This window comes from Schistocerca cancellata, chromosome 4 (assembly GCF_023864275.1).
Source record: "Schistocerca cancellata isolate TAMUIC-IGC-003103 chromosome 4, iqSchCanc2.1, whole genome shotgun sequence".
NCBI classification, from domain to species: domain Eukaryota; kingdom Metazoa; phylum Arthropoda; class Insecta; order Orthoptera; family Acrididae; genus Schistocerca; species Schistocerca cancellata.
In genome coordinates this window covers 882,517,402-882,531,991 of record NC_064629.1, presented here as the reverse complement: position 1 = coordinate 882,531,991, position 14,590 = coordinate 882,517,402, and the positions used below count along the sequence as shown (strand labels likewise).

Sequence of the window (14,590 nt, the reverse complement as noted above, 5' to 3'; positions counted from 1 at the left end):
GAGTAAAAATTGTAGATGGAGATCAAGATATAAATACAGTAAGCAGGTTCAAATGGGTGTAGGATGCAGTAGTTCAGAAATGAAGCAGCTTACACAGGACTGACTATCATGGAGAGATGCATCAAACCATTGCACACCAGTCTTGGGAATGAAGGCAACAACAACAAAATTGCTAATACTAATGGGCAAAGAATGTTGTATCAAATATTATCTTGAGCCTAACAATATTTTATGATGTAAAACTCATAGACAGAAAACAGGATTTCAGGTTAATGGATAAACATTGTGTGTCCCACATTGCAATATGAATTACTTCCTCTGCATAAGCTAGTAATACGTGTTGTGGTGGACTCTTACTTTTGTTAGCATTTTCATTTTTCATTTATTTACTGGTTTATGCTACAAACTTTATTATTTTCAGTCAGTGTTGTATTTGTTTTTTATGTGGTTCATTATGTCTGTACAACTGGTGCACTGTTAATGACAATGTACTGTTCATAAGTGCAGTCCTGTAAGAACATGACAAAAGAAATTGTATCCTACCCGATTCATAACAATACCGCACTGCGCATACCCATGCTGCAGTTTACCACATGACCACAGATGTTCTTGAAAAGTGGTAATTTGATCTACGCACAGTTTTGGAATGTGCAACACCAGACATACCCATCTGAATGAATGCAAACTGTGTGGATACACAAAACTGTGTACTAGTAAAAAGTGATTAAAATTGTGGAGGAATAGCACATCACTGCCCTGTATTGTCGGCCTTAAAAGGTCAACTGTAAGCCAAGCTCATTCAGTGAAAAGCTATCAGATAAAGTAGAAATGCGAAAACAAGTTTAATTGTATCTCATCAACATCAGAGAGCACAAAGTCAGCTTGGGAGTTGCAAGATCACTCTGTAGTACTAAACCTCCATAGTTATCGCTCAGTAAAGCAACAAGTCCATAGAAAGTGGTGCAGGTGACATACCGTACAGCTGGTTCTTCCATCACATTTGAGACTGCAAAAGTTAAAGTAACCCTTTTGAGGATCAACTTAGTGAAGCAACACTTAGAATTCCTCTGTACCAGTTCTATGCTCCCCTACCCCCGTGGGTCCAGGGGTTAGAATAGGCCTGAGGTATTCCTGCCTGTTGTAAGAGGCGACTACAAGGAGTCTCACATGTTTCGGTTTTTATGTGATGGTCCCATGTAGGGTTTGACCTCCATTTTTCAAAATTTTCCCAAAGAGTGAGCCAATTGGGGAAGGGCACCTTACATGGCGTGTTGTGTCCATCGTGCCTTGAGATCTTTAGCCCACTTTCTCGTCATCACACTGCAGTCCAGCTCATTCTCCATCTCTTGGGCAAGGATACCTTCCTGGGTGCGTTTTTCACCATGCACTACGATGTGTCGCTTTTTGCGCCGACGATGACCATGGACTTCTTTGCAACTCGTATCCAGCACGATAGCCGATCCGTTTTGGTGGGGCCGCCATGTACCCTGTTGGTTGTAGCCCCCTGACAACACAAGGATCGCTCTGCTGGTGCCTGTGCCGTTAACTCCCCACGTATGCCAAGGAGTAGATGCCTGTCACCTTGGGGCATCGGGACTCCCAGCAATGGCCATCCTGCCAGGTGGCTGTTGCTGGGGCTGGGTTACATGTGTGGGGAGGGCCCCTGGTTGGAGTGGGTGTCATGAAGTCGGATGACGTGCGATGCAACGTGCCATGTCGTCACTTGCTAGTGATCAAACACCAGCAGTCTCTAAGCATTCCAAGTCTCAGTACAATGCAAAGAAGTACAACCCTAAATCATTCCCCTCCCTGGCCACACCATGGGAGGAATGCCAAGCTAAGGATGGCAGCAAACCTTATTCACCCCAGTACCTTGTATGTACAAGAACTGATGGGGACTCCTTTGTTTCGATGAAGCCACAGTTTTTTTGTAGAGTATTTAGAGGACAAGTTTGGGGAGGTGGAGGGTGTGTCCAAAATGCAACCTGGGTCAGTCTTGATAAAAACAGCATCCTCTGCCCAGTCACGGACTTCTCACTTGTAACGAGTTTGGGAATGATTCTTTTACCATCACGCCTCATAAGAGCTTAAATATAGTCCAGGGCATCATATTCACAGGGATCTTCTTTTGCATTCTGATGATGAGCTGTGCGCCAATTTAGAGCGGCAATGTGTTCATTTTGTGTGGCGCGTTCATCGGGGTCCGAGGGATAATCAGGTTGTCACCAGTGCCTTCATCTTGGCCTTCAAGGGTGACACCGTACCTGAGAGGTCAAGGTGTTGGTTTACCGCTGTGATGTCAAGCCATATATCCCTCCCCCAATGTGGTGCTTTAAGGGCTGGAAGTTCAGCCATATGTCTTCCTGCTGTACTTCCAGTGTCACATGTCGAGATTGTGCACGTCCATCACATCCCAATAATCCATGTGCCCTGCCTCCCATCTGTGTCAACTGCGAAGAGCATCATTCACGTTGCTCACCATATTTCAGGATTTTACAAAAGGAGAGGAAAATCATGGAATACAAGACCCTGGACTGACTGACCTACACTGAGGCTAAGAGAAAATATGAGCACCTACATCCTGTGGCTATGACCACCTCATACGCTGCCGCTACGAGAACAGTTGTAGCCCCATCAGTTCCGTTAATTCCAGTCGGCTCTGAGAGCCAGAAGACTACACCTGCCCCCTTGATGGTGGGGGGCACTTCCCTCCCTGTTGCTCCCACACCACCTACCTCGGGAGCACTGCCCCCCCCCCCTCCCCACCCCCCAACCATCAGGGACACCAGTCCCCACAGTCCCCACTTCTCAGCCAGAGAAATGTAAGACTTCTTCAGCTCCTCTCACCACGAAGGGGTCCCTTGTGTCACTCCCTTCTCAGGTTTCTGCCAATGTGAAAGATGATGCCTGCCAGTGGCTAAAGTCCCCAAAAGCAGCTGGTCGTAGGGCTTCACGATCATCCTCAGTCCTGGAGTAGCAAATTTTTAATGACCTTTAGGCTTCCCTTTGAACTTATTATGTTCAAGATTGCTTTTAACAATTAATATTGAATAAAGGAAATGTCTTAGTTTCATGTCTAAATGTTGGTGGATCCCCATTGTTTAGAATCATTGAGTGGGATTCACTCTCATAGCTTACCCATAGTTCCTCACACTACTGGTGTACTTCTGTACCATACGGCATGGCCAGTCTCACTGCCTGTGTTCCAGAAGTAGGAACTGCTTCTTACTCACCACTATAGTGCTGCTCAAGATAGCAAATGATTCCTGTTAACTGCGGCTTCCTAGTAGAATGTTAAAATTACCAAATAAAATGTCATCCAAAATAAGAGAACTGCCACAGAATGCATATGAATAGTGTGTAATGATTGGTCTTCAGGAATGATGTTTCAGCTCATACTGCAGTGATTTGTGTATGGAATGGGGAAATAGAAAATAAGGCTGTTCCAACACTGCCCCATGCAGGCATGGGCACATGTGAGAGTCCACCAGCCAATCCATGAGAAAATGTCGGTTCTATACAAAATTGTGTTGAATATTAATGCCTATTACTCAACCATCTTTTCACTTTGCTGATGCAAGTTGCAACCCTCTATTTCTAGAGATCTCCGAATTGTAGTGCGTAACATGGTGGTGTATAACTTAACTTTGTCAATGTATGAGAAACAGCATGCTGCAATTGAGACAGACAAGGCACACCCTTTCCTACAACATGACAATGCCAGACCACACACGAGCACTGCGACATATCTGCAACAATCCGACAGCTGGAGTCTATTGTCATTGATCATCGTCCATACTCTCCCGACTCAACACCATTCATTTTTCATCTGTTTCCAAAACTTAAACAATGCCTTTGAAGACTTCACTTTGATTGTGATGAAGCGATGTAAGCAGAGGTTAGGTTGTGGTTCAGTCAACAAAGTCAAACATTCTACAGTGATGGTATCAACAAACTGGTCTTCTATTGGGAGAAATGTGTTCTTCGCCAGGGTGACCTTGTTGAGGAATAAATATGTAGACGTGAAGAATAAAGATGTAGAATGTTTTGTGTAAAAAGCTTTAAGAGTTTTTACATTAAAAATTTGGAGGTGTTACTTTTTGTCGCACCCTCATACGATATACACCAGGTGTCCCTACCGCACATGTTCTGCACACATGCGAGACACTTGGCCATTCTTGTCATTGTTGCGGTACTATTTCGCAGGCTGTGACCTGACTTTCTTGTCTCCTGTGTGTCAGCTGTTTGTTGACCACTGCTAATAGGCACCCAGCTCCACGTGGGTGAGAACTTGAGCTGGAACAACCTGGCATAACTGAACCAGTACTAACTCGCACGTTGTGCCCATAGCTGGACCTACCATTACTCCTTCAGGCAGCTGTACATGACTTATTTTAGCAGTGCAATGAGCAGACACATATGGAAGATAATATCCAAGCATTCTGAAAGATCTGTAGATACTAATGCTTTCGTGGCCTGCATATTGTCCTCCAATCACGTCTGGAATATGGTTAATTGTTAATTTATTGATTACAGTCCTTGAGCAGCAACTATTGATATTTGTTAGACTTGAATATGTAGTACATGGAGTGGAGCATTCCTGGAATGCACACAAGCCTCCTCTGACTCTTAAGTCATAAGGTATATAGGCTCAGATTGCAGCATGTGTGGGCTTCATACTATATTGAACTACCAGATTCAAAAATCATTTAAACTTCTGTAAACCTTATTTCTGTTCTGCAATGCACCTAATCAGTGCTATAATGTTGATTTCAGTCTGGCATTTCTTCCTTGGTGTTGTGATTTTCACCAGTTTTTAGCATTATAAAGCAAACAGATGAGTGGTAACATTTGTTGTTGTTGTTGTTGTCGTTGTTCAGATTAAAATTATGTTTTGCAGTATAGAAATCATCTGCTTAAGTATGATTCTGTTTAAAATTAGTTGTAAATAATGCAGAATGATAGAGCGGCAGTTGTTCATGATCTGTCTATTGCAGCAATTGGAGATACTTAATCTAGGATTAAGCGTGTGTCACATTGAGTATGATTTGTAAGTTGACTTGCACAATGGCTCTGAAGCAGGTGATGTCAGCTGCTAAGCTGTTTGCTTGCAGGAGGCTTCATATGTTTTTGGGTGATAACTCTGAATGCTATTTTCCTTGTGAGATTCTTTGAATACTCCTTGCATAGGCTAATCAGGAATCCTGTCAGAATCTGACATGACTGCCAGTAAGCATGCCACATGTTAAAGAACTCCCAGCAGCTACAACTAAAATATGTGTTGAATCTCTGAAAAGAGAGTGCTGTGTGTATCTTGAGGCCAGATACCTCACTAAGTACATCTTCTATCCTATTAGGAGAAAGACATGTCTTATAGTCATTGTAAAGATATTTAGAATATCAAACTGTAGCAAAATATAGTACTCATTAATATGACACATCAAACTGAAGAAATAAGTGTTAACCTCAGTTCTTGATGAAGCATACAGTGACCACATACTTTCCAGTATTTTTCTCTTTATTTATATTTTCATTCTTTTTCCTCAGATCATTTGCCTCTGCTGTGTATCACTCAGTACCAAACTAGCTAGTAACTCCAGTATCTTGTGAACATCTGCACGGGAAAAAGACACTTTGCTACCAAAGTGCTTGCTGCAGATCTTATCTAGGGTAACACTGCCTGCTAACCCATTCATGTGCACCATACAGAAAACTTACAGCGAAACTTGTTCTGTGTGACAGAGGCTTTAGGCAATCTGGTATTATTGACATGCTGAATAAATAAAATTCTGTCCATGCCATGAGCAACTCGGTCAGCATGATTCCTGGAGATACATGAAATTTTGTCATTGGTATTGTTTGCTGTTACAGGACAGTATTCACTTTTTACAGGAATTCTTTCTCCAGTGATATTATATGTAGGCACTCTGAAAATGTAGATTTAAAAAACTGTGCAGTATTGGCCTTGGACGTGCTGAACATTGGAGGCTGTAGAGTATCCAAAAGTGGTATATTCCAAGTTTCTTAGAGTGACACCTATTTCACTGAGAGAACTTTAGCAGGTAACAAATACAGTTTACTTAGTAATGGAAGATTGTGGGTGGAGTGCAGACAGTGATGATTGGGGGGGGGGGGGGAGTGTGTGTGTGTGTGTGTGTGTGTGTGTGTGTGTGTGTGTGTGTGTGTGAGAGAGAGAGAGAGAGAGAGAGAGAGAGAGAGAGAGAGAGACAGTAACTCAAGATACAGAGGAAGTGCTGAACAGTAAATAAGCATGTAAACAAGATGTCTGTCTCTCTCTCTCTCTCTCTCTCTCTCTCTCTCTCTCTCTCTCTCTCTCTCTCTCTCTTTCTTTTGCATGCACGTGTGTATATGTAATGCTCTTTTTAAATTCTGAACACTGGGTTCTATTTTTGTACTGTGGGATTGTTGTGTGATGAATGGGTCAAATTTCAAAACCCAACTTATTGTTGTACACTGTATTCCTCTCTGTTATTCAGTGCTTACTTTGCACAGAAAGAGATTGTTTAATAAATTCATTTAGTTCCTTCATAGGTGTTAGAGTGGTCATAGATGAAGTAGCACTTTAAACACCCAGATAGTGGTATCATGATGGATGCCAAGTCCACCACTTTTGCAACTGATGTTGTTTGGTTGTTAGATAGTGAATGGAAATATTCCCAGGCTGTAGATGAATTCCCCTGCTTTGTTGATACTGGACTTCTATTAGATGACTGCCAGAAGTATAAAACACTGCATCTGCTAGACTATAGTGAAATTGTGAACGGAATCTTTCTGTTTGATCAATTGTCTTCAAAGGAGAGAAAGTACTTAAACATTGCAGCTGATCCTGGTGAAATTCCTTTCACACTTCGAACTAACTGTCCATAGTTATACTTATAAATTTTTTTTACTTTGGCTTATGTTTTCTCTTAATGTAAAGTGCATTTTACTTTTAGAAGTGGAAATAGGAAACTTGTTTCAGTTCATTTAAATGCCAGATTTACATTTATATGCTAAACTGTTTGCTTACTTTGATCATTTCCCAATTCTGTTCAGGCTGTGACATTTACATTTGTTATGAACTCTGTCACAGTGACAGTAGTATATGTAAGACCTACCTTGGTGGATTAGTTTTGTTATCTATAAGTTTTTAATAGTCTGTATTACATTTCTCATCACTGTAGCTCTAGTCAATAAAGTCTGACCAGCAGAAAATGTTTACTTCTATCTCTTTCCATGAAAGTACCTAAGGTAATTTAGAGTTTCATGTTGTAGTATATTTTTTTTGGTCACCAACCATTATGAAGGCAACAACTATTGTAATGTTTGTAAATCATGTAACAGTAAAGCACAATTATCTATTGATTTGGAGCAGTTTTGCAAATGTTTTCTTTCACCTGTGGATATCACAAAACCATAAGAAAATACTCATTCTTGGCATTCTGGAGCTACGCATTGTGTAAATTAGATATTTTCAGTGAGAAAATTGCCTTCAGTTTGATTCTGAAGGTGCTGCTTTGTTAAAAACTCGTTTCAACATTTTTTTTACGCTATTCGAGCCACTACTATTTTCATTTTTATTTCTCATTTATTACTCTTCACTTTAATAATGTAAGGAGTAAAGCTAACAACTCATCACATAATAGAGGTGCCGAGTTGTCAGAAGATGCATTAACAAGACTGACAGTTTTACTACCTTTAGGACAAATCCTTTTTTGAGCTAGAGCATGCCGGTGCATCTGCCAATGTGCTACAGCTGCAACTAGACTAGAGTGAGGGTTTGTGTCAGGTGGAGCGGGTGAGAGAAGAAAGGAGCCAGGGAGCAGGAGAGAGGTTTTGGATATGGTGACTGCACGCTGGGCAGGAGAGACAGCCGGTGCATGAGATATGAACGCTACGAGGTCACCGACGCTGATGAATTTCTGCGGCATACAGTGACCAGCACGTGGGGGAGTGGATTTGGAGGAGGAGACAGAATAGAGGAAGGGAGAGACTGTGGGGAAGAGGGTGTGGGTGCTGGATTCAATGAAGTTCGGATCCTAGGGCAGGTGGATGTGGGACAGGAGGCTCACAGGGCTCGAGGCCAGGAGGATTACATTATCAAATGGCATATTGCAAGGACAACTGTAATCCAGATAAGCTGTTGTTGAGGGAAAGAATCCAGATGGCAAGGGTTGTGGAGCAGCTGTGGAAATTGAGCATGTATTCTTTTGCTTACTCAGTCTGCATAATATCCTAGTCCATCCTTGGGCCGTTCCCACTTCCAACCCCTTGCCCACATGCGAGACTGGTCTGATACATTCTCCCAGCATATTCTGCTGCAGTCCTATCACAGGATTATCCATCCCATCAGAGGCAGGGCCACTATTGAAAGAATTCGTGTCATATAGAAGCTCTTCTGTAATTTATGCGCAGTATTTTATGTGGATGTGACCACCAACCAGCTGTTCACTCAAATCAATGGCCACCACCAAATTTTGGCTAAGAGCATAGTCGACCATCCAATGTGATGGTACAAAGTGCTGAGCACAACATGTTTCATTTCAGTAGCTGGTTTGCAACCCTTGCCATTTGTGTGTGTGTGTGTGTGTGTGTGTGTGTGTGTGTGTGTGTGTGTGTGTGTGTGTGTCAAATATTGAAAACAAAAGTGTGCTAGGCAAATACAACATTCTGAAAAGTTCACCCAAGAGAAAGTGAACAGAAGTATTGCTGGTGCACAGTGCCAGTTGCCACCCATAAACTTGTGCATTATTGACACAGCAACAGTTACTTCCTTCATTTTTGATAAAAGAAAATATGCTCCCCCGTACTATATTATTACTACAGAGACCAAGCTACGTATCTTACAGTGTGTACTCTAAGTTAAAAAAGGATTTTTTCAAAAGCTAGCAAAGTTCTCTGTCTTGTGTATGTGCTTTGTGATGACTTAACACTTCTACTATTCAGTTATTGTTACATCAGGACTTCCATTATCGTATTTACTCTTCACCTTATTATTTTGCGTGTATAGGATTCACTGTATACACAAGAAAGTGAAGCAATTATGAACGTAGTGGTTGATTGGAACACCACAGTTTGTTGCAAGGTTGGCAGTAGTACCATTTACAAGAGTAAGGTCATCAACATGAACTAGCAGTTCACATTGAAAGCATGTTTATTGAGGACATACAAAAGTACAGACAGAGCTGAAATTTCCTGACTCACCTGGCAGTGTTCTGTTGATGCATATCAAGAATGTTCTTGCAAATTACAGTATTTGGTAAATAAGTAAGTCCCAGAACATTGCAGAAGTCAGAAATGTTTAATTATGAATAAATGCAGGAGGTGGGACTGAAAATTGTGACCCACATGGCACAAGCCAGTGATTTTTAACCAGTACACCACAGCATACAAGACACAGCATGTGGCATCATTGTGCCTCCTCACAAAACACTGACCCACTATTTTGGAGTGGACAATAGCTTCCTGGATGAGTAGATTGTCGGTGATCATTTGTACTGCATTGCTGGTCAATCCTAATGTTCTGATTGTACTGTCATGTCCCCATGGTCACTGTGACATTCAAATGAAGTTACTTCCATTGAGGTGTTTTAAGAATCACAGTTCTTATCAGGATCCGAGATCTGTATGAGTGCCAGTTCAGTTCTAATGATGAGCTGTTTGGTGTAATCATTCTCAGCAAAGTATCAAGTGTTCTCTCAACCTCTTACCTGTGGATCAAGCAAAATGATGAGAAACCCTTAGTGTCTAGTTGCTGTGTTGTATGTGAATTTTACTACAGGCTGTATAACATGCCAGTCTTCCAGTTTGACATCAGCACACATTCGGAGCAGCCAACATCTTATTAAAAGTTCCCTTGAGGCCAATCAGCTACAAGTGTCAGGCAGTTATCATACTTTGGATGATATTGCATTATGAAATTACTTCTGACACCAGTTAAGATTGAAACACTTTATCACAATCAGAAATTGTAACATGGGTTGCTCCATGCTTAAAAGTTACATTTTCTACAGGTAATCTGGTGAAATGGAGAAACTGCAGGAGTGGTTTTAACAAATGACCTGGGATAACTAAGCACAACCGTCTATCAATTGCACTCTTCAGAGTGGCTTACACAATGTCTGATAGATCAGTAGAGACCTAAGCACAACCGTCTATCAATTGCACTCTTCAGAGTGGCTTACACAATGTCTGATAGATCAGTAGTGACCTGGCCAATACCTGCTTCATATTCTATAAAGGTTCATCACGAACATAAGATGATCTAATGTCAGTGTCATGAAACTACTGTTGAACTAAGTAGATGGGAGTTATCCTTGCAACACAACCTTCATACTCATAATCGTCCTGGCCTCAGTGTCCTTCATCCCCTGAACCCACAATCTGTTCCATCACCCCCTCCCAATCCACTCTACCACATGTCCATGTCCATTTTTCTAACATCTTCATTTCTGACGTGGTCTAATCTTGAGACCACAGCACTTCATCTCCAGTAATCCATTTCCATGGATAGCAGTTGATCGTATTCTCTTTCCTTTATTTTCCAAACCTCTGAGCCATATGTAGATGTGCTTTCTACTACTGTTTTGTGTATAATCTTATTCAGTTTTTGTGATATTGCTACTCCAAAGGATTGCCTTTAACTTCCACTTGACATTTGTCCTAGCTATTGAGCTTTTCCTCATTGTTCTCAAACCATTGCAGGGCTGTACCATTGAAGTAAAAGTAGACATTTGCAGTACAAGTAAAAAAAAAATCAAATGATTGTGTGGCATTATTAGCCAGGAGGCCCTGTCTGGGGTTGTTCAGCCTCCTGGTGCAAGTCTTTCTACTTGACACCACTTATTATTGTGTGTCTTTGCGATGAAGATGAGACAAAATGATTTGGACAACACAAACACCTAGAAATGGTTAGAACAATGCAAGCACCCAGTCCCTGAGTGAAAAAATAATAATAATAATAATCATTGTCACCTGGTCAGGAATTGAAACTGGGGACCCAGAGACATAGAGGCGGCAATGATAATCCATGAAGATAACACTAGAAAATTGAGTGTGAAGTATATACAAGGGGAAGTGCAAATCATGTCATCCCACCTGTTGTATGTAGTGACATGGTCCAGTCCATACAGCCATTTTGTTAGATCCCAGCCAACGTCTCCTAAAAACAGTGCTGGATGCAGGATGTGTGTCTGAGCCAGGGATGCAGGATGTGTGTCTGAGCCACCAGAGCTTTTGTATCCTCTGGTACCTTGACGGTATAAACCTTAGGAGGACTGTACTGTTTGTATTCTCATTGTCATCTGCAAAGGCAAACATAGCTTTGTGCAAGTTGGGATGATGCCAGATTACAAGATTTCCGCTGTCTCCATCAAACTGTCAAGTAGAACCTGGAACTGAGCACCAGTTATGAGAGCAGGGTCATCAAAAAGAAGTAACACTTAACAATGAAACTATGTTTATTGAGTACACACAAATGCACAGATAGAACAGATAGTTAGTTGGTTAAATTTTCCGTAGATAATTTGAATGATTCTTCTATCGAAATGATGTGTAACAAGTCAGTTTCTTGATCAGTGTTAACATCAATGAAATAGTGCCCCAATTTATACATACATAGATACATATTATGTTCTTGAAAATTACAATATTTGATAAATAACAAAGACACAGAACCTTACACAAATCAGAAATTGTATGTCATAAATAATTACAGGAGGCTGTGAATCGAACTAGTGACTTGCATGTCACCAGCTGTTATTTATAACTGCTACACCATGACGTATGATTTTTTATTTTATTTTTTTTTCTGTTACCCATTGCTTCCTTGACCTCTGTCAATTGTTTCTTAATTTGAAACATGACAAATCTCCCTACGGTTTTTGGAGTCCCCATTCAACTGTGGTTCCTCTTGTAATTAATGGGTGACTGTTCAAAGTTCTGAGTTGTGTTCAGACGTCTGAGGAAGGCAAGTACATACCACCTACAGTTGTACCACAACTGATAAAGTTCTAGAGTCCTCATACCAACCTTTGTGTTGATGACAACTTTGTTCATACTAGTCTTTAGGCAAGTGACAGCTTTAATTTTACATTACTCTGAATGTGAATATTTCATTTATCTGTCAGCACTACTGCCGTGCCCCTATTCTTCTGAGTCACAACATTACTGTAGTTAATTGCTAAAATAAAGATAACAGTAGAAAAATGAGTATGAGGTATATACAGCTGTCTGAGAATCGAATATCTGGAAAGAGATATGAACACATGTTACTTTAAAAGATATATACACTCCACGATACAGCATGTGAATGAGTTAAACAAATAGATTTCATTTTTCCACACCTGTGGTTAATAAATATCAGTGAATCAGTTAATGAGAGGAACATTGTGTGGAGAAATATTTTGTAAAAATAAAAAAAAGACAGAAACTGTCACAACTAACCATTCTAAGCATGTCTCTTTTGTTCTTATAAAAACATATAAGGTATTGCTTATAAGTAAGAAGCTAGTCAGCAAAGGGGAAAACATGTTTGAGGTTCAGATAGATTTGTGGTATCAAAATACATATTTTGCAGGAGGTGGAAGCATGGAGTACTTAACAGTTTCAAATTCATTATGCAACAAATCTGAATTTATCATTTTTATCTCATTTTCAGGTTGCTGGAAACTTCCGTCCTACATATTTCATTACTGTGGATAAAGCAGTCACAACATGGAAGTAATCATTTTTCAGTTTGTTTGTTTGGTAGTTCTTTTTGTCATTATGACTGTAAGTGGGTCAATACCTATAGTTATTATATGGAGGCGCAAGAATGCTCAGTTAAGTGACATCGCTGGCACATTAATATCTGTAAGCAACTGTGTTGCTGGTGGTGTTTTTATGGGGATGTGTTTTTTAGGACTATTTCCGTTTGTCAAGGAAAAGTTTAGAGATGTTATGGAAAAAATGAAGCTGTCAACCACTTTCCCAATAGCAGAGTTTGTCATTGGCATTGGCTTTTTCCTTATTCTAACATCAGAACAAATTTTGATCTCTAAAAAGAAATTAAACTCAGCTCCTGTTAAGAATTCAGCTCACACGTTTGTTGCTAGTGATGATGATAAACATGAAGATGAATCTCATCTTGGACTTCTGGAAGCAGAGGCCAATGAAAAACAAATTGACCATGAGTTGCAAAATGATGATAATACGGAGCTTCAGCTAAGTGTAAATGGTCATTCACATCTGGACACAATACTTTTGACAGACAACACTTCTAATCAGCGTAGTTGTATGTTGTTACTCGCTGTTAGCATACACTCACTGTTTGAAGGGATTACCTTAGGCTTACAAACTGACATGGTGAAACTCTTGCATTTGTTCCTTGCAGTTTTAATTCATGAAGTACTCGTCGTACTCGCACTGGGTGTTAACATAGCGAAACGTAATCTGGGCATAACAAAAAGCTTTAGGTATATTCTGATGGCCACTGGAAGTATACCTGTTGGAATGATTGTAGGACTCCTTATTGGAACAGCACCAGGCTTATTTGGCAGTGTACTTTCAGCCTGTCTGCAAGGCATTGCAGCAGGAATTTTTATACATGTAACATTTATGGAAATTATGCCAGAAGAGTTTGTGAGGAATAAGTATCAACTGTGGAAAGTATTATTTTTTTTCATTGGATTCATGTTAATGGCAGTAGTGAGTTTCTTTTTAGATAGTTACAAATAAAGACCCATGTTCATTTCGGATCTTGAAGAAGAGGAATAATTTTCCGTATATTTGTCATATTTTGACAGTCTGCTTTCAGTGTGACTTATTACACTTTGATTTGATGAAGACTGAGGAAATAGTTCCTTGTTGTTAATATGTTGAAAAACAGTATTTATTATATATTTTGTAATTGTAAAGTAAAAGCAAATAAACCAAAATGCAAGATAAAGTTAAAAATCTGTGTGAATTCAGAATTTCCCAACATAAACTACTGATGCAAAGCTCTTGGATTTTCAGCTTGGTGAGTGTTGAAATACTTTAATGTTTCAATTAGTGTCATACTCACCTTGTTTTGGTGAAGTCACTTTGCCAGAAGATGCTGAATATAACACTCACTGAAATGTAATGCGGTCTCAACACTGCCACCTGATAGCTATTCATCAAAGTAAATGATAGTTCTTTTAAAGATGCAGCTAATTTTTTGGAACATGGCCTTTATATGAAAGTAGTGACTTCCAGCACTAATAACTATTCATTTTCAGTGTTTAAGAAATGCATGTTAAAATTAGAAAGTTTGCAAAAACAATTTGAGTTGTATGCATTGTATTATTGTCAGAACAATTTTGTGAGTTATTTCTCTTATGCAGTCTGGAAGTAACAGAGCACTTACATTTTTGTACAGTAGTAATAGTGTACAGAACATGCATGGTGATTTGGGGAGACAGATTCATACTTTATGTTGGTGTTATTAAGAAAAGTACAGAAAAAATTGAAGAGAGATAGAAAGGTGGGCAAGAAATCATTTGCAAGGGGCACTATTTCTGTACTGCCAATAGGAACTCTAAAACTAGAAAATAATGTTCCTAGATTTTTAAACCATATGGTCCTCCTT

General features: G+C 40.0%; 1 protein-coding gene across 1 annotated transcript in view; it reads left to right on the top strand.

The window, feature by feature from the left end:
- Positions 1-13,916, top strand: part of LOC126185044 (zinc transporter ZIP3-like) — a 40,138-nt gene extending 26,222 nt beyond the window's left edge. Inside the window, exon 3 of the mRNA XM_049927798.1 lies at positions 12,659-13,916. Coding sequence (XP_049783755.1) covers positions 12,715-13,716 — 1,002 coding nt within the window. The 5' untranslated portion in view covers positions 12,659-12,714 and the 3' untranslated portion in view covers positions 13,717-13,916. The remainder of the gene's footprint in view (positions 1-12,658) is intronic.
- Positions 13,917-14,590: the final 674 nt, after the last annotated feature.